At 36.1% G+C, this 25,674-nt stretch overlaps 1 protein-coding gene across 6 annotated transcripts in view; it reads right to left on the bottom strand.

Annotated features, from left to right (window-relative positions):
- Positions 1-20,345, bottom strand: part of LOC149538186 (uncharacterized) — a 102,683-nt gene extending 82,338 nt beyond the window's left edge. For 5 of the 6 annotated variants that reach the window (XM_089799576.1, XM_089799577.1, XM_089799574.1 and 2 more), the window contains exon 1: positions 19,870-20,345. In XM_089799576.1, the coding sequence (XP_089655702.1) occupies positions 19,870-20,130 (261 nt within the window). In that variant the 5' untranslated portion in view covers positions 20,131-20,345. The remainder of the gene's footprint in view (positions 1-19,869) is intronic. The other variant, XM_089799578.1, reaches the window with a different exon arrangement.
- Positions 20,346-25,674: the final 5,329 nt, after the last annotated feature.

Here is a 25,674-nt window from a genome sequence, read left to right as displayed (position 1 = left end):
ACTGAGAGTGAGACCAACGGTGAGGATAAAGAAGAGGATGAGGTGGAAGTGATTATGGCGACACCATTAAGATTTCCACAATCTACACTCTCGGCTATGGTACACTTGGTTCCAATAGTTGCATAGCATTCCAAGGTTTGGTCAGCTCAGACTGCCACTGGTGATGACTCTGGCTACAGTTGCGACTCAGCCAGCTACAAAGGCACTACCCATTCCAGAGGCCATAGCCGTAGGGGAGACAAAGTCACATTCGTCATCGCCGACGATGACAATCGTTCCGAAGGTAATGATGGAGCCTACTCAAGAGGATTTGCTAGTCGTACCAAAGGCAAGGGCTAATATATTTATTCCAAATGAGGAGATAGACACTCAGGAGGGAGTGATGGAGATACCAACAGGCGAGGGTTTGAGGACGTCTAGTGTCCACTTAGATGTGGTAGGTTCGATTGGAGTGGTTACGACAGATGTAGCATTACTAGCACCGTTGAAGGAGCCAGACAAAGATAGTAGAGTTTAGAGGTTGAGCTTGTATTTGAGTATGAGATTTAACCATATGCCAACACCACAAGTGACAGGCATTCTCACACCTGCGCAAGAGGCGGCTTCAAAAAGAGATCCTCTACAGACACAAATGGAGGAGAGTCACCCAACACAGACCAATGGGATGCCACATAGCATTGTTGACCGAATGACGGAAGCAGTGGAGACAGCCATGGGTGCCTAGCAGCAGCCTTCACTGGGGCCAGAGACAAAGGTGGGAGAGGTTGAGGAGAAATTTCCCGCTAATGTAGCAACTCGTGCTCGCCAAGCGGTGACCTCTGCACAGACACTTGCCTTCGACTCAGTTGTAAAGGAGTTAGAGAGCATCATATCCTTCATCAGAGTGGGATGTCCAGCAGCCTTTATAGTTTGTTTTGAGCAACGCAGATGGCCAAGTGTGGAGACTACGAAGATGCCCTAGGATTGGGCCACTACGAGGGAGATGAGCATGGAGAGCTGCATTGAGACTCTGACTTGAGGAGATAGTCTGGATACACATGTATGCTTATTATACCCTTCGAAGGAGCTAGGAAGACCAGGCAACAGCAGAGAGGGCTCGAGAGGAGTCAGCTGCTAGGGTAGCAACAATGAAAGAGAAACTAGACATAGAGAGGGCAGCCTAGGAATCCGAGCAGGCAGCACTTTTGACCCGACAGAGTCAGCTACATCAAGTGGCAGCAAAGAAAGAGAAGGTGGCAGCAGAAAAAGAGAAGGTGGCAATGGAGAAGGAGCTTGGAGAGATTGCTGAAATGATGCAGTCAACCTTGGAGCTACAGAAGGGGGTTGAAGCAGATTTGAAAGTACAGACATGACAACTGTATCAACTTCAAGTAGAGTTGGACGAGCTTAGAGCATGGACGTCTACTACACCAGGGATGCTTCCCTCTTCTTATTTGTTTAAGTCTTGATGTAATTAGTTGTTTTGGTTTTTGTTGTAAGAGTTGTCTTTATTTTGTCGTTCGGAGATGACTTTACTTTTTAGGGGGGACGATGTTGTCGATAAATTCTATATTGTCGTCGACGGGTAGAATTGTATCCAAAAAGGCGTGTAACAATTGAGTCACCCCTTTGGGAAAGTATATGTACATCATCCGTAGGGACTATTGAAACATCATAATCATTATCATTGTAAACACCGTACTTGGAGTGCATATTGTGTATATGAATAAAGTATCTGTTATGGTTACATCTTAATCTACTAATGTGATAAATATCCTTTTACCCTGTACAGTAAACAAAACCACCTAAGCCAACAAATCCTACTTGCTAAAGAAACAAGAGGGGGTCTCCATTTGCAATGGGTCGATGCTGTGAAAACCACACATGTCCCTTGGTACTTCAAGGCAAGTTCATGACTCATATAGTTCAATGCACTTGTGTGCTTTCAGTGTTCAGTTATACATGAAATAGTCTAATGACTTTTGGTGATTGATTTGGTTACAATGTTTCTTCAAGTATTTCAGATAACTGGACATTGGTGCAGCTCATCCCGTGGTTTTGGGTTTATCAGCTACATTAGTTTTATCAAGATTCTTCTCGTAGTGATTTTAGATATTTCACAATTCATCTTTTGGATTTGATTGTGGTATTCAAATCTCGGCAATTGTAATAAGCATCGTAATATCTTAAGTGTGACCAATCTATGGGTCATGTTGTAGTGTGTTGATATGTATGTCCTGGATTTAGGATAGATGTTATGCATTAAATGTAATAATATCTTTTGTTGTGGGATCATCACCACATTTGGTGTGGGCTAATAGATGTATGAGCAAATACCTATATATGCAAAGATCTTTTATATCCGAGAGGTATGAATGCATGGTGTGAAATGTATCATGTGAATTAGTAACAATGGTATATGTGAGCAAAAATCTTTGAGGCAACTATTTGAAGATCAAAAGAAGGCTTACATACCGATAATAGTGGATCAAATAATTGCATCTATTGGCGGTGGCTGAGCTTAACTGTTGAATTCTTCATGCATATCTAGATGCAAACTATATCAGTTTGTACTTTGTTGTGCTATCTCAATTATATAAGGGTAGTTAGTCTGACTAGCAGTGAGTTGATCGACACTGAACTAACTTGTAGTAAGCAAAAGCAGCAATAAGCCTTTGTAAAAGTCACCTTAACTTGTGCTCATTTCAAGAGAATTAACTTCTCCATGGTTTTTCCCACTTTGGGTTTCCACGTATCTTGGTGTTCTCCATGTCATTGTTCCTTTGTTTTCATATTCACATCTGTGAATGTTTAATGTGCTTAACTAATAGATCAGAAGTTGTTATTATTGTTGTTTATATATTTACCGATAGAGAAAAAGTTTTATGGTTTGTATGAGAATAACTTATTCACCCCCCACTTATTCAGCATGTTCAACAAATATAGATCCTTACAATGATTGGACACCGCTGGAGCAACCTTCATTGTTTACCGAGGATGATATCTATTATATGGAGAGGCAAGTATGGAGGAGTGGAATGTATTTGGATTTATAGTGGATGACATCGAGGAGTGCAAGGAGGTTAAGGATGATGAGTTATTGGCAATGCCAGCAATATCTACATCTAGGATTGGAGGTCCAACCAAAACGAGTTACACCATGTGAGGAGGCACAACCACAATGGATTTCTAAGACTAGACCCTCTAGTTCTACCTCTTCCCTAGTTTTTACTAGAGCTCCAAAAAGGAAGATGTAAAATGTTTTGATGTTGTATTTACTTTTAGCTTTACAAAATAAAATTTTCTATTTTAATTTTGCTTTAGACCATCACGCTACCAGCTATCACCATTCCACATAAGAATACCATTTTGTACCCCAATTTGCATTTTAATCAATCAAATATATCTAGAGTCAACATGTTTCTTTTATGTGTTGATATATTGACTCATTGAATTCATCTCCTGATTCAATTTTGCAAAAAAAATGCATTTCTAATTAAACTTAAGTTTGAGTTGCCAAGCTTTTTTCAAGCCTTGGCAAGTTTATGCAATTAGCGAGTTTTTCAACCATGCTCTTTGCCACGTATTGACATCTTAGAATGTGTGTAAAAGGTTGTAAGAACATCTTGTGTCATCGTGGTGTGTAAGAGCGCTTATGACATTGTAAGACAAGGGTTACTTATGATGGATTAATATGATATAGAAGAACAAGATTACAAAAGATTCACATTAGAATCTTATCCTACATTATGACAAGCTAAGAGACATCTTTGAATGCGTTGAAAAATATAAACTTGGGGTACCCATATTGTATTAGTACAATATTATATTATTTACCTCATAATGATCAATTAAGTCAAAGAATCTAGGCAGTTAGATAAATTAGTATATTTCAATTCTAGTTCTCAGTTAACAATTGTTTCTCATAGAAACATCATCTTTGTATTTCCTTATTTTAAAAGCATGTCTCCTATATAATTACTTCATTCAATCAATCAATTATCATTTCATTGTATTAGAGCCCATAGGTTAGTTTTCGTAGTTTCATACTTGGAATTAAATTCTATAAATTTTTACCATTTTTTATGAGAAGTTGTGAAGAATCTCATAATTCTTTAAGAAATTTGTAAGATTGGTTCTTACGTTTTTGTTTTTGTTTTAAATGAAGGTTTCAAAAATGAGGGTTTTGAAATTACAAAACTCTAAAGACTTTGAAGGTTTTCTTTGCGAATTCCAAAGATTTTTCTACTGAGAGAAAGGATTTTCTATCTAAAAACTATGCTTTCCAGAGGTTTTGCTTGTCACATCCAAGGGTTTCCATGCTTGCTCACGAAGAGAGGGTTTTCTGATTTTTTTTCCACAAAATTTATGGATGGAGGGTTTATCAATTTTTTTTCTCAAAATTTCCCAAAAATCATGGTTTCCTTTGTCATAAGTTTGCCATTTTTTTGACGATTTACACAAATAAAATGTTGTTTTCCTGGTTTTTTTTCCTCAAATGAAGCTTTTAGGCAATTTTTACACAAAATGCGATGTCTTCAACAAAATGTTTTGACAATTTTTTCTTGGCAAGTGCTTTGGATCATACCTCAAGTTTCAAGGGTGAACATTGTTACTACAAATGTATTAGAGCTAACTAATGTTTGGGGGTGTTGTTGCTTTTGATGATTTTTGGCAAAATCTATTACAATAATAGATAAACTTATATTATTAGTTAATGGTTATCTATTTGTAATCTATTGCGAATATCAGAGTGTTTCTAATATTAGTTAGTCTGTAATTATTTGTTAGCTTTCTTTAGCTTTCTTTTAGCTAGAATAGAATGTTTCTATTCTTTACGATCGTTTCCTAAGGAAACATCGTTTTCTTCTTTTGTATATATTGACCTCTGGGTCTCTATTAATATCAAGCAAATATTTTCCAATTACTTGAAATATGGTATCAAAGCCAATTCTTTGAATTTTTTCAAAATAAATTATAATTTCTTGTTCAAAATTATTAGAGCAATATTTTGCAAAATTATTTTCTGTGATATCTGCTTCTTATGGCCATTTTTTTGTAGCTGCCATCTATTTTTTCTGCACATTTCCACCATATTTTGTGATTTTTTTGCAACACGATCGTTTATGTTCAAAACCCTAACATTCTGTACCGGATTAAAAAAAATTACAAATTCCTAGTGGGTTTTACTTTTTCGAGATCTTAACTAGGTTGTCTATTTTTCTTTTTGAGTTTTTCGAGCTCTTTTGGGTACCCCTTCAAATTTTTTGGGTCCTTTGTTTTTTTGCCTCAAAGTACATGTCTTCATAGATTTTCATGACATGCTATGGCATCTTTGACTAATATTCAGCTCGAGAGCAATTCAAAATTCAATGGTCAGAATTATGGCACTTGAAAGTAGCAAATAATAGCAATTTTTGAATATTGGAATACTAATCAGATTGTTTTGGGTGTTACATAGCGTCCGACTGCCCCTCATACTGATCAGGGTACATGGGATCTAAATAATTAGGAGGCGGTGATTCTTCTCAAATTATCTATAGCTTATGAACAGCTCTCTCAGATTCCATCCGCCAAGACAGCTACCAAGATATGGGCACATCTCAAGAATCTTCATGAGACTTCTACCAAAACCAGAGCTTTCATTTTTAAGCACATTTTGTTTTCTATTATCATGGATGAGAAAACATCGCTCCAAGCTCACCTGAATAGGATTCAGGAAATCTGTGATCAGTTGCTTGCAATTGGTTGTAAGATGGAGGAAGAGGACATTGTGGTCTTCACTCTTAGGAGTTATCCCAAGTCCTATGAACATTTTCTCGAGACTCTCAACATCACTTCTTTTGGTGTTGATTTGAAATTCACAGATCTCTGCACACTCTTGCTTTAGCAAGATTGGTGGAAACAACAGTTCAATAGCAATTCCAGCTCCACCTCACAAAGCAAGCCTTTGCTGCTAAATCCTTTCAAAAGACTAAAAGCAATCTCAGCAGTCTTCTCAGCAAAAGTCCTCTACTCCAACTTCAAAAGGCTCCCAGAAGAAGAACATTCAATGCAACTATAGTCACAAGTTTGGTCACATGAGGGTTGAATGTCAGAAACGCTTAGCTTCCCAATCTAAGAAAATCAAGTTCGCAGCCCAAAGTGAACAATGTAGAGCACACTGAGCAGACCGAATCTGTCTTTTACACCTTCATGGCTAAAAGACCTATAAATCATGTGAAGTCGTCTGCCTAGTATATTGATTCAAGTACCTCTCATCATTTCACCCACAGCGGAGACTAGTTCACTGACTACCAACCTTATTTGAATTCTATTATTTTTTGTGGCAGAGAAGAGTACACAGTTTTCAACAAAGGAAACATTCAAATTAAATCTGCTAGGAGGAATCTCATTTTCCTCGATGTGTACTATGTTCCACAGAGGGAACTAAATCTACTCTCAGTCAATCAATTGTTGTGACATTCTCCACAGTTGGATGTCACCTTTAGTTCACATTAGTGTACCATCATTGATAGGGCGACTCAATCTATTGTTGTCGTGGGTCTTGAAGATCATGGCCTTTTCTGACTTACTAATTCTATTGATTCTTGGGACTTAGCTATGGCTGCTTAGTGGTCTTCTGTTAGCACACTTTAGCATCAGTGATATGAGCACTTAAATGTGCATTATCTCTCTCAGTGTGCTCAGGAAGAGAGTGTCCTTGGTTTACCAGAGATTAGACTCAGTAGCTTGGAGTTTGTGATGCAAGTCAAGCTAGGAAGCAACATCGCACACATTTCACCAATGGCGATTGATAGCGAGCTTCTCAAGTACTTTAGCTTGTTCGTGTCGATATCTATGGCCTTATAGCCACTCCTTCTGTTCTTGGGTCTAGGTATTTTTTGTTGTTCGTTGATGATTTCAATAGAAAAATGTGGGTATATTTTCTTAAAAAGAAATCAGACGCATTTCTTGTCATTTAGAAGTTTAAACCTTTAGTTGAAAAAGAGTCTAGGAAATCTATTATTACTCTTAGGTTAGACAATGGGGAGAATTTTTTTCTAATGGATTCTCTAGCTTCTTGGATACTCATGGCATCAAACGCTAGTTAACCACACCCCACCCACCGCAATAAAACACTGTAGTTGAGTGTCGGAACAGAACAATCATCAAGATGGCTCACTCAATGTAGAACACAGGCATGTTCCAAATAAGTTTTGGGCAGAAGTAGCTAACACTGCAATTTATCTTTTGAACTAGTCACCAACAATAGCGGTCATAGGTAAGACTCCGGAAGAAGCTTGGTCAGGTCGCAAGCCCAGAATCAGTCACTTAGGGCCCGTTTGGTTGCTAGAATATGATTTAGGAATTAGAATTTGAAATCATTGATTTGGGATTCTGGAACTTGAAATCCAAATTATGGTTTCTGGAATTTGTTTTAGGACTGTTTGGTTTGAACTTAAAAATATTTGATATTCAGAATTTGTTATCCCAAGCCCGTTTGGTTCAAAATATGGTGGAATAAGTTTTCAAACACTTTGGCAAATTTCAGCACACATTTCCAGTTTGTCATTGGCGAATTGATGTTTGTGTTGCGGTGAGGCCGACCGCAAGAATTGCAGTCAACAACGCCAATGCCTTCCACGGTCTCGACAAATGCTCCCCATGAAACTCAACACAAATATTTCTTATCTTTCTCTTATAATAATTCTTGATTAGGGTTTCCCTGATTCTAGCTTTCAGGTCTTGTGCGTGCTCCAGAAACCCTGCAAAAAACAAAGGCTTTGTCATGTCGTCCAACATCCTAGCTATGTCCTTATCCATTATCATTACATTGTGTCTATCAAACACATGGCTTTTTCCGCAGCAAGGCAACATCCTTAGCTGTGTCGATCAGGAAGTCCATCAATTCAACGTATTGTGTTACATGTTTCTGCTGATTAGGGTTGTTGAACTCCAACGCAAGAAAATTCCTCATCATCACTTCTATGTAGGTATCTGAAATCACAATCATGGGAAGAAAAAGAGTGTTTGAATGCTTGTCAAATTTGATTTTATCTGACCCTGATTTAAAATTGATTCTGACCTTAACAAGCTCTTTTGCATTGTATTTGTCAAGGAAATCATCATGGCCTTATTTCGTTGGGTCGGGAAAGAAGATTGCAAAGATGGTTGCAACCATGTCTCCCATAGTTGTCATCAATCTCTCGCAGCATGTCAAATTTGTGCACTTGTCTTCATCTGGATTGTGACTCTGCAAGAATAGGGAAACTTATCTGTGCATGCAACCTAATAAATACTCTAGGAAAACTTCACCAGCCAACGGTCTCGCTTTTTCCATGGCACCCTTCGAGTTTAAACCGCCTTTAAATTCTCAAGACAATGCCTTTCCCAATCCTGTGAGATCGCCCGCTTGCTCCATAGTTTTTGTTAGGATAGATTTCTTCAAATTGAAAATATTTTGAAAGCAATGGCCATTGCCCAAATGGCATCCGGATGTCAAACCTAATTAAATTTTACTTTAGCTGAAACCCTCATTTTCAAAAAATGGGATTTAAAATGGAAATTAAAACGGGAATTCCAAATAACAAGTATTTTGAAGGAAATTGGAATTCTTGTTTTGGGGGTCAAATGGGGATAACTAATTCTACTTTTTCCCAATTCCAATTCCGATTGTGCGGACCCCAAAAATGGATTAGAAAAATTTTAGAATTCCAAATGCCAATTCCATTCTAATTCTAGCTACCAAACGGGCCCTTAAGGTTTCTGGCTCTCTTGCTTCTGTTTGGATCCCTAATGTGTCATGCACCAAGTTGGATGCCAAGAGTCAGAAACTCATGCTTGTTGGATATAGTGGTCTTCACAAAGCCTACAGCTTAATCGACACTAAGACATCTCGTCTCATGTACAGTCATGACGTAGTCTTTGATCAGCAGCAAGGACCATTCATGCCTATTTCTCCTGTTCCTAATCCAGCAAACCAACCTAAGAAAGCTCCTGATTTTAGAGTTAGGCTTCCATTAGGCCCACCTAATGGGAGGGCTTGAGTAGCTCCTGCAACTCCAGTTATACTAGTGATCCCTGTATAGACACCTCCAACTTCTCCTGCAAGATCACCCAAATTTGTAGATGCTTCACTTGAGTTTGATCTAGATTCTTCAGATGAGGAACTTGATCATAGAGCATCTCGTAATACTAATGTTGATCATTCTCCTCTTCGACCTAAGTGGTGGGCTAAGACACTTGTTGATCTTCGTGATGATGAGCTCATCGATGGGAAAATTGCTCAGAAAAAGAGCAAACCTATAGAGTTTGTTAACTTTTCTCTCATTGCAAACATTCACAGTGTGTTTGAAGTTGAACCTCAAACATATTTGAAGGCTAAAGGAATTCAAGAGTAGGAATAGGCCATGACATCTAAACACTAGAGCCTGCTGAAGAATAACACCTAGGTCCTTTCTGATCTTTCACTGGTAGTTTGGCTTGATTCAAGGAATCAAACAAAATTTATGTCAATCTTTTGATACGACTGACCTTGGAATCATGTATTATTGCCTAAGTATTGAAGTTTGGCAATAGTCTTCTAGTATATTCATCTCTCAGTCCAAATATGTCAAGACTTTGTTACACAAATTTTGTATGCAAGATTGCAAGCCTACATCTACACCCATGGAGAAAGGTCTCAAGTTATCAAACCAAGTTGATTCTCCTCCCATTAATGATACTACAAACAGGCAACTAGTAGGCCGCCTCATCTACCTCTCTGCTACTATGATTGATATTAGCTTCACAGTCAACTACATCTCACATTTTATGACAGCTCCTAAGGTTGATCATTGGATGACAGCAAAGCATGTGCTTTGTTATGTGAAGGGCACTTCAAATTATGGACTTCTTTACTCTCAGAGTTTTAATCCTACACTCAGTGGGTTCACAGATTCAAATTGGGCAAGCTCTGTTGACGATAAGAAGTCAACTTTTGGATGTGTTCAGTTTGGGATCTAGTGTCATCACATGGACCAATAAGAAGTAGCAGGCAGTTTCTCTCTCCTCTACAGAGGCTGAATACAGAGGGACAGTCAAGGCAAGTTGTGAAGTTGTTTGGCTTCGTCAGATGCTTGGGGATATGCAGATGTCACTAGCAGGACCGACCACTTTGTTTGTTGATAACAAAGGCATTATCAAGTTATCACGAAATCTAGTCTTCCATGAACGAATCAAGCATGTGGATGTTCACTGTAACTACATACAACAATTGGTTGAAGACGGGACAATAGACTTGCAGTATGTTCCTACCACGGATCAAGCTACAGACATTCTCACCAAGCCTCTTGGTCTTGATAAGTTTGTTAAATTCAAAAGGCAGCATGGTGTTGTGGATAGATTAACCATTAAGGGAGGCTATTACAATAATAGACAAGCTTCCATCATTAGTTAATGGTTATCTATTTGTAATCTATTGTAAATATTAGAATGTTTCTAATATTAGTTAGTCTGTAATTATATGTTAGCTTTCTTTAGCTTTCTTTTAGCTAGAATATAATGTTTCTATTCTTTACAATTCTTTTCCTAAGGAAATGTCATTTTATTCTTTTGTATATATTGACCTCTCGGTCTCTGTTAATATCAAGAAAATATTTTCCAATTACTTCATAATAAAATCATTGTTTTCCAAAGTTATGAAGATTTTGAAGCTCATCTGGGTGCCTTTGGATAAAGGTACGGATAGCTTTCTTACCCGACATCACATTTGAAGGATCACGATAAACTTGGTCACATCCAGAAATTTTGCAGCACCAAAGAGGGTCTCAAAAGTAGGCTCATGTTGCAGGGTATTATGATGAGAAAGAGGCAGCCTTCTAGGAGTTTGTGGCAAAATTACCTGCAAATTCTGTCTATTATAGGGTAGTTTGTTAATTAATTGATCATTGCGAGAGGGTATTAAATTAATATTGTATTATTTACCTCCTAATGATCATTTAAGTCACTTAATGTATCTTCAAATGTATCTGGTCACTTAATGTAAATTCAGACATATGGTCATTTAATGTACCTAGTCAGTTAGATATTTTAGTATATTTGTATTCCAGTTCTCAGTTAATGTTTGTTTATTTTAAAAACATCATCTTTGTATTTCCTTATTTGAGGATCCTTCATCTCCTATGTAATTACTCCATTGAATCAATTAATTATCATTCCAAATTGGGGAGTTACAAATGACAGGTTATGACAATTGTAAAATCATCTTCTAAAAATAGCTTGGAAGACCTGACAAACAAGGGTGTTGGAATTTGGTTCTTTAAATTTGTCCCATGTTTTGTAAACCCACTCATGGTTTGTGATTTAGGATTCAAGTATTTATTGATGCTGGGAGATGGGGTATGGCAATTGGTTGTTTGGCTGTTTGCAAGTATTGTCAGGTTGCCAGAATCGCCCTAAGTTGAATGTACAAAATACTCCTATAAGGGCACGTCTCTAACATTGTATTGTGAGTTTTGTTGTTGATAATACAGTTGGTTTATGTGTTGAGTGTGAGAATTCTCTCCTGGAGGGGTTTTGCCCATGTAAACATTCATGCTGTGGTATATTGTTTTACTTTTCATGTGTTTCCATTCTTGTAACTATAAAGATCATGAATTGTCCGAGTAAATTAGTTAAGTTTTACTTAGGCATTAATAATTAGGTGCATTTAGTTTTCTGGTAGTTGTATGGTTACATCTGCCTACCGGTTTATTCCTTTTGCTTTTACAAGCAAGGTTATGTACATTGTTCTGTATATCAATATAATAATTTATTTCTGGTGAAATATTTCTCTTTTGTGAAGGTTTTATGGCAGGTTGTAGATTCTGGGAGATTGATTTCTCCTACATGAATATTTACACATAACTACCCTCCTAGGCTAGTGTAGAAAGTGTTTCCAAATACCTTAATTTCATATTTGATGAGTTTATTACTACAACGCTGGAATGTGATAAGCAAACTCTGCTTGGAAATGCTCATAGTAACTATGCAAGCTTGTGCTTGAGAAATAATAAAAATTATGTAGAAAACACTCATTCAAACTGTTTTTATGTTGTAAAATTTGCCCAAATGACAACATAAATTGTTAAAAAATCACAGTGATTCCCAATTAGTCGGATTTCTGCTGATTGAACTGCATTTTTTTACATATTTTTTGAAAAAAAGTGTTCCAAAATCATTCCTGCCAATTTAATGATAGAAGAGGAATTTTTTAAGGGTAAAAATCATGTAAACAGACAATTTACAATTAATTGGATGTTTTTCACAATTTGGACTTCTATCAGCAGAGAATGGTCAGGTGACAAAAAAGTAGATTACCAATATAATAGCCAAAGTTCCAGCTACACTATGAATGCATATATGTTAAATCAAAATGTCACATATAGATGAGACAGAAAAAACATTATTCGAATTTAAGCGGGATACAAGTTTGTGTGGATAGTTGTATAAAATTTAAACTGTCCATCCAATCTGCTAGAAGAACATTAAAGGGTCTACTCCCTAATCCCAGTCTCCATATTTATGTAGCACTTAGTAGTAATCAGCTTTTGAGTGAGGTATGGTGTCTGTTGATGTTATTAGAATAACGTCTCTGAATATCTTCTTGATTATTCTTTCAACTCTCAATATTGTGTATTTTGTAAATATTAGAATGTTTCTAAATTATTTTGTTCTTTCAATATTAAAATGCTTCTAATAGAGTCATCTTTGTAAACTATATAATGAATATCTTGCTCATTCTTTGATCAATTGATTATTTTACCAAACTAACATGGTATCAGAACAGGATTTATTACAAAGATTGAAAAACAAATCTGTTTCTAAAATCTTTTCATCTGGAAAAAAAATTAGCATTTTTTTCAAACAGATTTGTTTGGAAATTCATGGGTCTGTTCAAGGGAAATACTTTTCCCAACCCACGTTCATTCTTCCTCTCTGCAACCCATGTAGGTTTCTGGTGACCCTTTCTGTGGTTTGTTTCTCATTAATTCACCCCTTTCCAGATCGATCTGCAACCCATGTGGCCTGTTTTTCATCAATTTTTGACACCATTATTGCTCACACCTGGAATTGGAGCATCATTTTTGCTTTTCATGCGATTATTTCTACAACTCGTGGGCCGTTTTTTCTCCACAATGTGTTTTCTTGGTCTTTTTTTCTGCAACATGCAACTATAGTTTGCATCATCTGGGTTTCAAAGCTTCATTCTAGGGCTTTTTTGTGCTAAACAACCATCCCTATGGTTGTAGTAAAACACACGCAGTCCCGTTTTTCTCCTGCATCTTTCACCATTTTTTTGCAGTTCATGGTCCGATCTTCTGGGTGCCATTTCATTAGCAGACCCGTCTCTGCTAACTCACGAGTATTCTGCAACTTTGACAGGCTTCATCTGCATTTTTTAACCACCATTTTTGTTGTTTGAGGATTTGGTTTCTGCCGCCTAGGGTTTGTACAAACCCTCTATATTTCCTTTGCGACCAGGCCTTCATTTTTCAGCATTTGGACAGCCCTCAGCTAGGCAACTAGGTGTTTTTTATAATCCTCAGATTTTTTAATCCGATTTTAAATCTTATTGCAGATTTTTGGTGGGTTATTCAAGAATATTTTGGACCTCTTTCCAAAAAAAAGGGTCTTCTGGAATCTGAACATTCTGCCTTAGGATCTGTGCCCAGAATTTTGCAACTCAGTCTCAAAATTTGTGCATGTTATTCTACATTAGCCTCATTCACAATGTGATTTGCATGTGTTGCACATAATTTGCCTCCATATTTGTGCCACCATTTTGGTTAACCACCTTTGACCTTAGCTTTCTACAAAGGCAACTCTGACAAATATTCTACTCAAGGGCAGTTAGAAATTCAACCGGCAAAACTACAATACTTGGAAACAGCATATGATGACGATTTTTTCATACAGCTGTCTTGACAACATTGTTTTGGACAAGATTAATCATCCTGGGAAGAAGGCAAAGAACAGGATAAATTTGATAAGCAAATCAAAGAGCTGTTATGCTCATCAAACTTTCAGTCCTTTATGATCAGCTCCCACAAGTTCCTTCTAGTAAAGAAACCTCGGATAAGAGCCGTGCATTCTTCCAGAAGAACATCCTCTTCTTGGTCATAATGAATGACCAGGTATCCCCACGCTGTTGTGCTCATCAAACTTTCAGTCCTTTATGATCAGCTCCCGCAAGTTCCTTCTAGTAAAGAAACCTCGGATAAGAGCCGTGCATTCTTCCAGAAGAACATCCTCTTCTTGGTCATAATGGATGACCAGGTATCCCTGCAGGATGGATGAACAGGTATCCCTGTAGGATCATCTCAATGAAATCAAGGATATTTGAAATCAGTTGGAAGTCATTGGTCCCAAAATGGAGGAAGACGTGATGGTGTGATCACCTTGAAGAGTATTTCATCTTCCTATGTGCACATTGTTGAAAGTCTCAAATTGCTTCCACTCATTTGATGTCTCATTTTCCGATCTCTGCATAATACCTCTACAGCAAGATCACTGGAAACAAAAATTTGGTAGTGATACCAGCTCGTCTTCAAACACCCAAGTTTTCTCAACTAACTATGTTCATAAGAACACAAGGAACTATCAGATCTCTCAATCTTCTTAGCAGAATCCATCTTCTTAGTCCTCAAAAGGCCCACTGAAGAAAAATATTCAATGCAACCATTGCCATAAGTTTGGTCATATGAAGTGTTGTAAACACTTAACTGCTCAAGCTAAGCAATCTAGTTCATAGCCTAAAGCACATGTTACGAAGCACTCTAGGAAGGGTGAGTCTGCCTTTTACGCCTTTACGGCTAAAAGACATGCAGAATGTATAATCCTTTGCCTAGTATATTGAATGAAGTGCCTCCTGCCACTTCTCATCGTTGGGATTGGTTCACAAACTTTCAGCCTTTCTCAAATTCAGTCATCAGGGGTAGAATTGCTTCGAAGAAGTCAAAACCTTCTGACTGTTCATTTTGCTCTCCTGGCCTGCATTCACAATGTGTATGAGCCTCAAACATATGCAAAGGCAAAAGGAATACTTGAGTAGGAAGAAGCTATGAAAACTAAGCATCATAGTCTTTTGAAAAATAACACTTAGGTTCTATCAGATCTTCCTTCAAGAAAGAAACCCATTGGATACAAATGGGTGAACAAAATCAAATACAAGCCTAATGGTACTTTAGATAAGTACAAGGTTCGTTTTGTTGTCAAAGGCTTCTCTCTGCATGAAGGAATTGTTTATGAGGAGACCTTTGCCTCGACAACAAAGATGAGCACCATCAGATCAGTCTTAGCCATGGCAGCGCAATGTGACAGGAAGGTCCATCAAATCGATAAATGCCTTCTTCCATGATGATTTACAGGAAGAGGCGTACATGACACAACCTTCTGGATTCAAGATTGCTAGTAAAAAATACCAAGTAATCAAATTGATGAAAGCACTCTATGGATCAAATAGGCTCCTTGGGCATGGTACATGAAAATTGATAAGTACCTCATAGATAAGAGTTTCTAGAGGAATCCTTCTAACTCAAATTTGTATGTCAAGACTACTGGTAGTAACATTATCCTTCTGGTTATTTATGTTGATGATATGATCATCACTAGCAATTCAACATCTTTGATTCAAAAGATCAAATATAATATATGTCAATCTTTTCACATCACAGACCTTGGGCTTCTACACTACTACCTAGGAGTTGAAGTTCGACAACAGTCACATTATATCTTTATCTCTTAGTCTAAATATACTTGGGCTCTGCTTAACAAATTCAGAATGCGAGACTGCAAATCTACATCTACGCCTATGGAGTTTGGTCTAAAGCTATCAACCCAATTTGGTCCTCTTATTGAGAATGAGTTTGTATTCAAGTTGTTAAAGATGTTGTAGCTATGAAGAGAGACCATATACTTGTGGTGATCTACTTTGGTTTCTCATAAAAAATATCCTTACAAAGACAGACTATGGTGATACCTGGTTCTTTGTTATAATTTGGAGTTGCAAATATTATACCTAGTTTTTTTTACGAAGATGGACTGTCATGATCACACTTTGCAACTTTTGTTTCCATCAACACAACCTTTGGACCTGTTCATCACCTCCTTCGCTCCTAGGTTTGTTGCCCAAGGGAAGAAGTGGTCGCCCAAGCATTCGTCTATTCACGCTGCATTTGTGAGACCTTGTGAAGGACATACTCAGCAATGTCGCCCTCTCCCTAATGGCTTCTTAAGACAATTTGGAGCATAGCTTTGCCCCAAATGGTATCCTTCGATGCTAGACTACTTCTTGCATGTGAGGAGTATTTAGTTTTAGCCTTCTCTGGTTTTATTCTTTACTTTCTTGTTGGTTCTTTCTACGCACACCGTTTGGTACTTTTGTTGTTGGTTATTGCCTTGTTGTACATTTCTAGGCTTGCCTTGTTGTATGTTTCCAGCCCCTTAGATCCTTAGTGGTCTCTCGTTGGACATTACTAAATTTATCTTATCTTTGACCTGTATTGAGAAAAGACTCATTGTTCTTATGTCTTGTTCCTACCGAACTATATACGACTCTCCTTTCATGTTCGTCTTGCGCCTTCAAGCATTAAGCATGTCGTGTTTACATTATGCTATTTTGCCTTTATCATGGGCTAGGCGTTCATCATTGTTCATTTACAAGAGTTGCTTCCTTCGTGTTTTATGTCTATGTTTATCATCACCAAGTAAGCATGACATACCTCAATTAATCAGATGACTAGGCATCGTCCGTGGACATCATGGGCCTCATCAATGGGTATTATGAGCTACCGCCAAGTTTATGAGGTTGTCATCGATAATATGTAACTATTGTTGTTTGGACTTCCAAAAAGCATCACATCAATTACTTTGTATTCAGCAATTGATTGTAGTAATGGTGATTCAAAGAAAACATTGTTCTAACATTTTTTAGGGGATGAATTTAATGATCAAGAGCTTCCTGAGCGTGTGTTTTTTCAAGTGCAGGGTTAGCAAAACTTTTTCGAATGATTAAGCTACAACAAAGTGGTTATTGAACAGGGATATATATGCATAAACTGTCAACTATTCATATTCATGCTGCTTGGAGTGCAAAAGGATGGGAGTTTTCGTTGTCTTTTGTTTATCATATAATTTGTGTGTATTACTTAGTGAAGTATGAGTTGTTTTGGTTTCTTTTTGGGAAACACCATTTTTGGTTATCGGTTATCATTCTTCTAATAAGATAGTATCACTGAAGTTGTTGGGAACATAGTGTGTGACTTTTGAAGTTTTACTGACAAGCTTTCTTTGTTGATATTACCTCAATGATTATATGTGTATTATTCTGTTGTGTATGATATATATAGTGTGTAAAGAAAGGATCTCTGTTTTTTCAATAATTTTGAGTAATTGTTAAGTGTTAACAATCTCAGTGAAGGATTCGTTCCAAATTAAAGCTTGTAAGCTTTCTATTGAGTTCCATTGATTATTCAATAAAGATCTTTTGGTGTGACTAGGTTTTTTCCCCTGGTGTACCGTGTTTTACGATTACCTATCCTTTCTTATTTGCTATTCTGGTTCAAAACTAAACACAAACAACTAATGGGCAATTTGATCTACCTCAACGTCACGAGGCCTAATCCCATCCCTGTCATGAGTTACAGATCTCGCTTCATGACAGCCCCTACTTCAGATCATTGGGTTACAACAAAGCACATACTATGCTACGTCAAGGGCACACTACACTTTGTTATCTACTATGGATGAACCAAAGATCCCCAACTCATCAATTACATAGACTCGAAATGGGGAGGCCCTGTTGATGACAAAAAGTCCACTTCCAGGTATGTCTTTAATTTAGATACAGACGATATCACTTGGTTCAAAAGGAAGCAGCAGTCAGTATCTCTTTCCTTGATGGAGATTGAATAATACTAGGGAACAACTAATGCAAGTTCTGAGGCAGTTTAGCTTTGTCAGATGCTTTCTAACATCCATATGTCACAGGAAGGCCCGTAACCCCTCTTTTGTGACAATCAAGGGATACTCAAACTTGCCAAATATCTAATCTTCCATGAGTGAACCAAGCATATTGACATTCATTGTCACTTCATCCAACAACTGGTTGAAGATAGATCTAAGGATTTGTAGTATGTTCCTGTAGTAGACCAGATTGTCAATATTCTCACCAAGTTACTCCCTCTAGATAAATTTGTTAAGTTCAGGGAGCTCCTTGATATCACTGACAAATTGACCATTAAGGAAGGATATAAGAATAATATCTCCAAATATCATATCTATTATTATTTTAATGGTCAATATTGTGTATCTTGTAAATATTAGAATGTTTCCAATATTCATTTATTCTTTCATTATTAAAATCTTTCTAATAACGTCATCTTTGTAAACTATATAATGAGTGTCTTTCTCATTCTTTAATCAATCAATTATTTTACCAAACTAATAGATGTTAAGTAGCATCTTGTACCAAAAGGAACTTATCTAACCCAAGTAGAAGGATCACAATCCATCCCATCAAAAACACTAGGAAACTAAATATTCTGCAATACTTAGCCGCAAATGCCAACACTAGCACTATTTCCCTTTTTTAAGTTCATCGCTCCACATTTCAGATTTCACCCTCTATTTTGGCAATGCCCTGCAGATGTGACTTCTAGCCAAAAGATCCTCTAAACTGAACGGTAAATTTAGGTATCAATTTGACAATGATATGAGCATTACAATTCACCCATAAAATAAGCACTTCAACCCTGTTTCTCAAACAAATTGAACACAAAAAGCCAATTCATTCCTATCAGACCCAACATTAAATCCAGTCCACCATGACGCCTGTGAGAAAAATCCAAAGGCAACCACTGATTTCTTCTGCACACAGATCACCATTCTACACCCAAATTCAGTAATACAATAGAGTTCCAGTCAGACACTAAACCTTCTAATCAGCTGCCAAGAAGAGTGAAATATCGACACGGTATAGGTTTTCTACACAGATTATTATTCAAGCTCTCTTTCAACTATTATGGACTGTGGGAGTTTTAGCTCTTTAAGAAAATCTAGTTGAAGATAACACACTTGAACAATCCAAACGTTGGTTTTATATACAGTTTCTTTGTGGATATTTCTTTGACTTACTAAGAATTGTGTGGGCGTTAACTCAAAAATTGATATAAGAGGCAACAAGCTTCCATGATCTTGACATGATTTTCTACAGAATTTCTTTTTAAACTCTCTTTGAATCTTTCACTGACTAGGGGGTGCCTGAGCTTGAACTCTAACAAAACTCCAATTGAATTCAAGCTCTCTTAAGAAAATTGATTTTCGACACAGTTTCTTAGAACGTTAAGAAAGTCCAATCAATAGTTTTCTACGTAGTTTCTTCCTCAGGCTTTATTTCGATTGTTATAGATTGAAGAAGCTCTAACTCTCCAGCAAAAAACCAGTTAGCGACTTGAAGTTTTCGAAGAATTTCTCTGTGAAGCTCTCTTTCAACTAACGTGAATTGCGGTAGCTAGATCTCTCTTAATAAGAATTCAGTTAAAGCATCAAGCTACCACTCCACAATCCATAGCAGTTGAGAAACACAACGCGTCCACGTGAAATATGCTTACAAAATTTTTACTCGACATTGCGGACAGCGTATGAGAAAGGCACGCCTTAATGATGAGCCACAAGTCGCGGTCGATATTGTCGATTTAACAAAAGGTTCTTCACAACTTTATCGTACCAAAGCTGACTTCATTATAAATTTAGTTTAAACACACAGCTACCCTTAGTTCAAACATCAAATCCAACCCTAAATACTCATCCCGAGACCGAAACTTTACAATAATATAAAGCGAGGCAAAATCTTGAACAAAAATAAGGAAAGAGCCTAATAAAAAATACCTTTGCTTCATTGACCTTGGCGATTGCCCTCATCGTAGTAGAACCCCTCTCCTCGTCGCGTTCAGGGTACTCTAAACATATCAGTGCAGAGGGAGACTCACAGCAGCCCTCAATTCTTACAGGGCGCCCTACAAATAAAGGGACACAGTGTTTGAGAAAGATCCACTTCTTCCTCCTACCTGAAATCTGTAGGACAAGCACACCGTGTTGATCTGTATAGAAAATGAGAATGGAAATGCATATCCAGGTTGTAGGTGTCATCGGAGCAATGGCTCTACAAACCCGCACGATTCTGACATGGTACGAATTTCCTCATGTTTCCCTCCTCATCCACATCCACTTCCTCCAACTCCTTCATCCGAATTAACACTAGATACTTGTCAGTCCTTCACATGTATTTGAGATTGTTCAAAGATGAGGGCAACTTTACTCTTTGGTCCATTTGGGTGCAAGAATTGTTCAATGGGACATTCATCTATGTTCCAATAAGCTCTTTTCTTGGTATACGTACATTCACATTTTTATTGGTTGATCATAAAGAAGAATTGAAAATGTGAATTCTTTTTTTGTTTGCAACAATTGAAATAAAAATTAGAATGAGTTTTTTTCCTTTTTTTAATTTTAATAATAAAATAATTTAGTTTGGTAAAAATTTAAATAAATAAGATTTTTAATTTATAATATTTGGCTTTTTATTAATTTCTTAAAAGCCAAATTATTTTAAGACAGCCTATATTTTATATTTTAAATTGATTTTATGAATGAAAATTATACTACAACCTTAGAAATTCAAAAGATATATTATATTGTAAATTATAATTTTAATTCTTTCAATTTATAATTATATTCAATATTGTTTATAGCTACTTAAATTCTAAGTGAGATTTTTAAATATTTATGTTTATCATTTAAAAAATCAAAATTAATATTTCTAATTATAAATATTTGATAACATTTTCTAAAAATTTAAACGTTAAATATAAGAAGTATAAATTTGACTATAAGATCAAAACTTAAATCATTTTATTTTTAATATTTTTAATAAAATTAAAAATACAAATAAGTCAAGGTCATTAATATGGTCAATGGGCCCTTGATCTACTAGTGAAGTTGAATGGCTCACAAACAACCCACCAGGGATCAAGTCTTGTTGGGTGCAAGGCTTCAACATCATAAGGGATGAGGTCAGGATCATGCCATGGGTGATTTTGATAGCATGGATGCCCCTCAGTCCTCGGCTCTAAGCCGAAGAGGTTTCGGGCATGAGTGGGCTCGTATCGTGTCCCTAAAAAGTCTATGTGGCGGCCTTCATTGGTTGGTAGCTTGTAGGCTTTGTGTCTCATTGGGTTGTCTCGCAGGTCTCAACCCTCCATCAAAAAAAAAGGTCAACAATATGATATTTAAATGATCTTTCAACATAGTTTTAATTATAAGATTAAACACAAGATTTATTTGTAACGATACTTTTATTAAAGTTTATAAATATATCAAATCTGATATTAGTTTTTTTTGTCATTTAAAAAAAAACACATGTTAAGCTTTAAATAATGTTGACTTAATTTATATCTTATGAAATGGAGGAAATAGCTGATGAACGGAGGAAATTGTCCAAAAATGCAATCGAGTGGCAAAGTCACAGACCTAAGAACCCATCAAATTGGGTTTATTAAAAAGTGGAATAAGAATAAGCTATTTGTATTGCACCTTTTTTTAGGAACACCCCTATGCTCATTTTGGGGTCAAATTAGGATACATGAATGCTAATTCTAATTATGTATTTTTGCAAACAAACCTCAAATTGGTAAATGTTGGTATTTAAATTTTCCTCTTCCCACCCAATTCCTACAACCAAACAAGGCCTTAGTTATATATATGAGCTTACAAAATTTTAGTTGGCTAGAAGGTGAATATTTTAAAATGGGCATGGATATTCTTGCCTCTCATATCAATTGTATTTTTAAAAAGTTTTTGTGTGGTGATTCTTTTTTAGAAGAGTGATGACATAAATAATCCATCAAATTATTGAACTATTGTGGTTAGTCTTGTATTTGGTAAGCTATTTGGTAGCATGGTAGAGCAAAAATCAGCAAATGGGTGGAGTAGAGGGCAAAAGAGATAAGGGACTCACTAGTCCTAGACCAAAATATTCCATGATGGATCATGGTGTCACTCTTAGATTCCTAGTTTTAAAAAAAAGGAACACCCAAGGTGTTGAGGCTTTTTGGTGTTTTGTGGACTTTAAAAAGATTGTTGGTGGAGTATCACACTACAAACTTTGCGATAAAATGGAAGAATTGAAAATTCCTAAGCTTACGGTTACAATACATAGACTTTATGAATAAGTAAAGGCTAAAATCGGAACTGCAAATAAGATGTCAGAATGATTTGGCAATGGCATTGGGGTCAAACAAGGGTGTCCACTCTCCTCAACTTTATTAAGGCTTTATATGGATAAGCTAGAAGATTGACTAAACAAGATAGATGGAGATAGAGTCAAATTAGCTAGCTATGCAATAAAATTGCTTATGTGTGTTGATGACCTCATTTTGATAGCCAAAATAGTCAATGGGTTGAGAGAACATGTAACAACATTGGAAAAAAAATTTATCATGAAGAGGGAATGCAAGTGAACACCAGTAAAATCAAAGTGATGATATTCTCTTTATAAAAAAAAAAGAATTGGAAGATGTCAAATGTGTACCTTTTCAAAGGAAATCCTTTAGAGGTTGTGAATGAGTATAAATATATGGGGATCAATTTTCAAAACAAACTCAGTTGGGGAATGTGCAAAGAAAAAAGAATTCAAGGAGGTTGAAAAGCCTTGTACTCTTTACAAAATAAATATACAAATGTGGAGTCACTGGATTGTAAGACCAGGAATTGTTGTTTGGTTTTTCAAATACGTTGGTTATCCCCTATGGGTGTAAAATTTGGGGCAACAACATGTTGGATTAAAAAAGGATACAACTAGATAGAGTCATAAGCCTCATATCATCAATAACCTTGAAATTTAAACTGAAGTACCTTATGAGATCTTATTGGAAGAAATAGGCACCTTCTCGTTAGAAGCTTTGACACTACTGACTATTAAGTTACCTAATGAAAACTCAACATATGGAAAATAATTGTTGGCCTTGGTTAGTTGTGGAGGAAAGACTAGATAGGAGAAAAAGCATCTTGATGAAGCAAAACAATGAGTGGATTAAAAAATAAGATGGTAACATTCAAGAGTGTCTAGTTAGCAATGAATAAATAAAGAAATTTGTCCAGGAAAATTTCAAGAGTATCATATGGTCAAAGCAAAATGAACAAAAAAAAAAACTATCTCAAAAAAGCTAACCTTGCAAGTAAGCACCACACACACACACACACACATGAGCAAATGGTAATGGAGAGAAAAAATGCTTATAGGCCAACATAAAATTAGCTTTCACCAGTTGAGGTGTGAAAACTAGTAGATGATTGATACCAAAACAAGAGAGGGAAAATAGGACATCCCTTTGTTGCATTATGGAGACAATTAAAATAGATCATCATTTTATCATGAAATTATCAGCTAACAATGACATCAAATTCGATTATGCAGATGTTTTAGGGGTAGGCAGCCTAACCTATTTATTTGAAGAAAATCAATTACGCAGAATTGCAAACCTATTGATCCAAATCCACCATCAAAAATCATATTTAAATAAGAGGTTACAATTAGTTTAATTTTCTTGATATCTTGTCTAGGGGTGTGTGGGTCCCATATGCTATGTTGGTCTCATGGGTGTTGTTAAAATCTTTCATTTAATTTCATATATTTGTATCAAAGGGGATTGCATGAGTGAAGGAAAGATTTTAATAGTTAGGCCATTTGACCCTTTAAAATAGTGTGCACCTTATAATCAGGTGTCAAAGTTTTAAACAATTTGAACTTCTTCTTTAAATATTCTCTTTGACATAAATGTTGATCATGAGGTTTGTTGGCATGACTAGTTGTGTTTCTTCAAACAAGGTAACTAAATTGTCCTCTTCTAAAATATCCTCATAGATAGAGATGATGTCATCAAATGTTGGGATCTTTGTGATAAAGTGTCTCTTTATCTATACCACAACCATGTTGTGAAATAAACATAATATATCTTCATGTAATTCCTTAGGTATCATCCATACCACCTCAAATGGGAAGAGCTAGTCCTAAGTTGAATTATAGGCATTTTTTTCTCTCCATTTAATACTTGTTAATATATATGCTATCTCTCCATGATCTCTCTAGAGTTCATTTCATTGATGTAGTTGATTTTTCTGCACCCACTTTGTTTTGACCATATGATACTCTTGAGCTCATTCGTCGCACACTTTTTTATTTCTTCACTGTTAGCTAGACCTTTGATGAAGATATATTGGTGTTCCATTTTTTTTATCCATTTGATATTTTGTTTTATCCATGTGGTCTTTCTTCTATCTAGTGTTTCTTCTATTATCAAGTTAGGCTTACAATTATTTTCCATACTTTGAGTTTTCTTTAGATAGATTCATAACCAAACCATTTACAAAGCCTCTAAAGCAAAGATGCTCATTTCCACTAATAAGATCTCACGTGAATTATGATCAAACATTTAAATTAGATTCTCTCTACTTGCATCCATTTCTAATCTAACATGTGTTTTCCATGTATATCACACTCATAAAGGATTATTGTGGTAACCAATAAACCGAAAAAACTTCTTGGATTTTCAATCCATAACTTTGCATTGCCACATTTATTTTATAAGGAATATAACGTTTTCTAGCCCCCCTAAAAAAAATTTCTCTACATGCTTCCCAACTAAGTTTTTTGCAGAAATTAATCCCAAGATGCTTGTGCTCATTTACTATATCTAGAGTATTTGCATTTGAATTTTTTTTATTTTGCATCTTTCTATTTCTTTTCAAAGAGAAGATCATCACTTTTGTTTTGCTAGTGTTTATTTGCATTCCAACCTCATGATAAAAGGTGTCAAGCACCTTCAAGTGTTCCCTTGAACTTGACATCAAAAGAATTACATATATTTTTTGTATATGGTTTTTGAAAGAATTTTCCTTAGGGAAAAATAACACCAAGATCAAGAAGCTCAAGCACTAGCACAATATGGACCAATAATGGATGATCATAATAACAATAATGAGAATGAATATCATATGTATACACACTAGAAGGACCTATATATAAAGGCATCTAGAATGACTAGGAGTCAACAAAGTGATAAGCCTCACAACTAAGCACATGTCCACCAAGAGTGGATTATCCTCCATTGAGCACAAGAGTTTGTGCAATGATGAGAGGATAAGCTTACATAGGTGTCTCTCGTAAAGAGATGTTGTAGACACCATGTGCTCAATTGGAGTGCAAGCAACTATGTTGTCTACATGACAACTCAAATGAATATGCAAACTCATGTGTTGTCAACAAGACAACTCATATGACTACGCATACTCCTAGGTGTCTATATGATAATGCATTTAACCCGAGTAAACTTAAGTAAAGAGTAATAATAATTAATTATGTGCACTAACAATTTTTAATAATACAAATAATGAGTATAAGGGTTTTGTCTCATTAATACAAGTATCCAAACTGCATTTAGTCAAAAGAAGGCATATTCTGTATATTTTTGTAAAGGAATGCAAGATATATTTACAATGAGTTGCCTATAGATTTTATATTATTGATCTTGGTGAGGAAACTTGTCATTGACAAGTCCCCTTTGATAAATAATTATTTTAATTATTGAATTGTTTTTGATAAGTCTCATTTTGCAAACAAGGTGGCTATTTATACTT

This window comes from Cupressus sempervirens, chromosome 9 (assembly GCF_028749045.1).
Source record: "Cupressus sempervirens isolate cs-2001-9-10 chromosome 9, ASM2874904v1, whole genome shotgun sequence".
NCBI lineage: Eukaryota > Viridiplantae > Streptophyta > Pinopsida > Cupressales > Cupressaceae > Cupressus > Cupressus sempervirens.
Note: the sequence above shows the minus strand (reverse complement) of the source record. Positions and strands in the feature narration are given on the sequence as shown.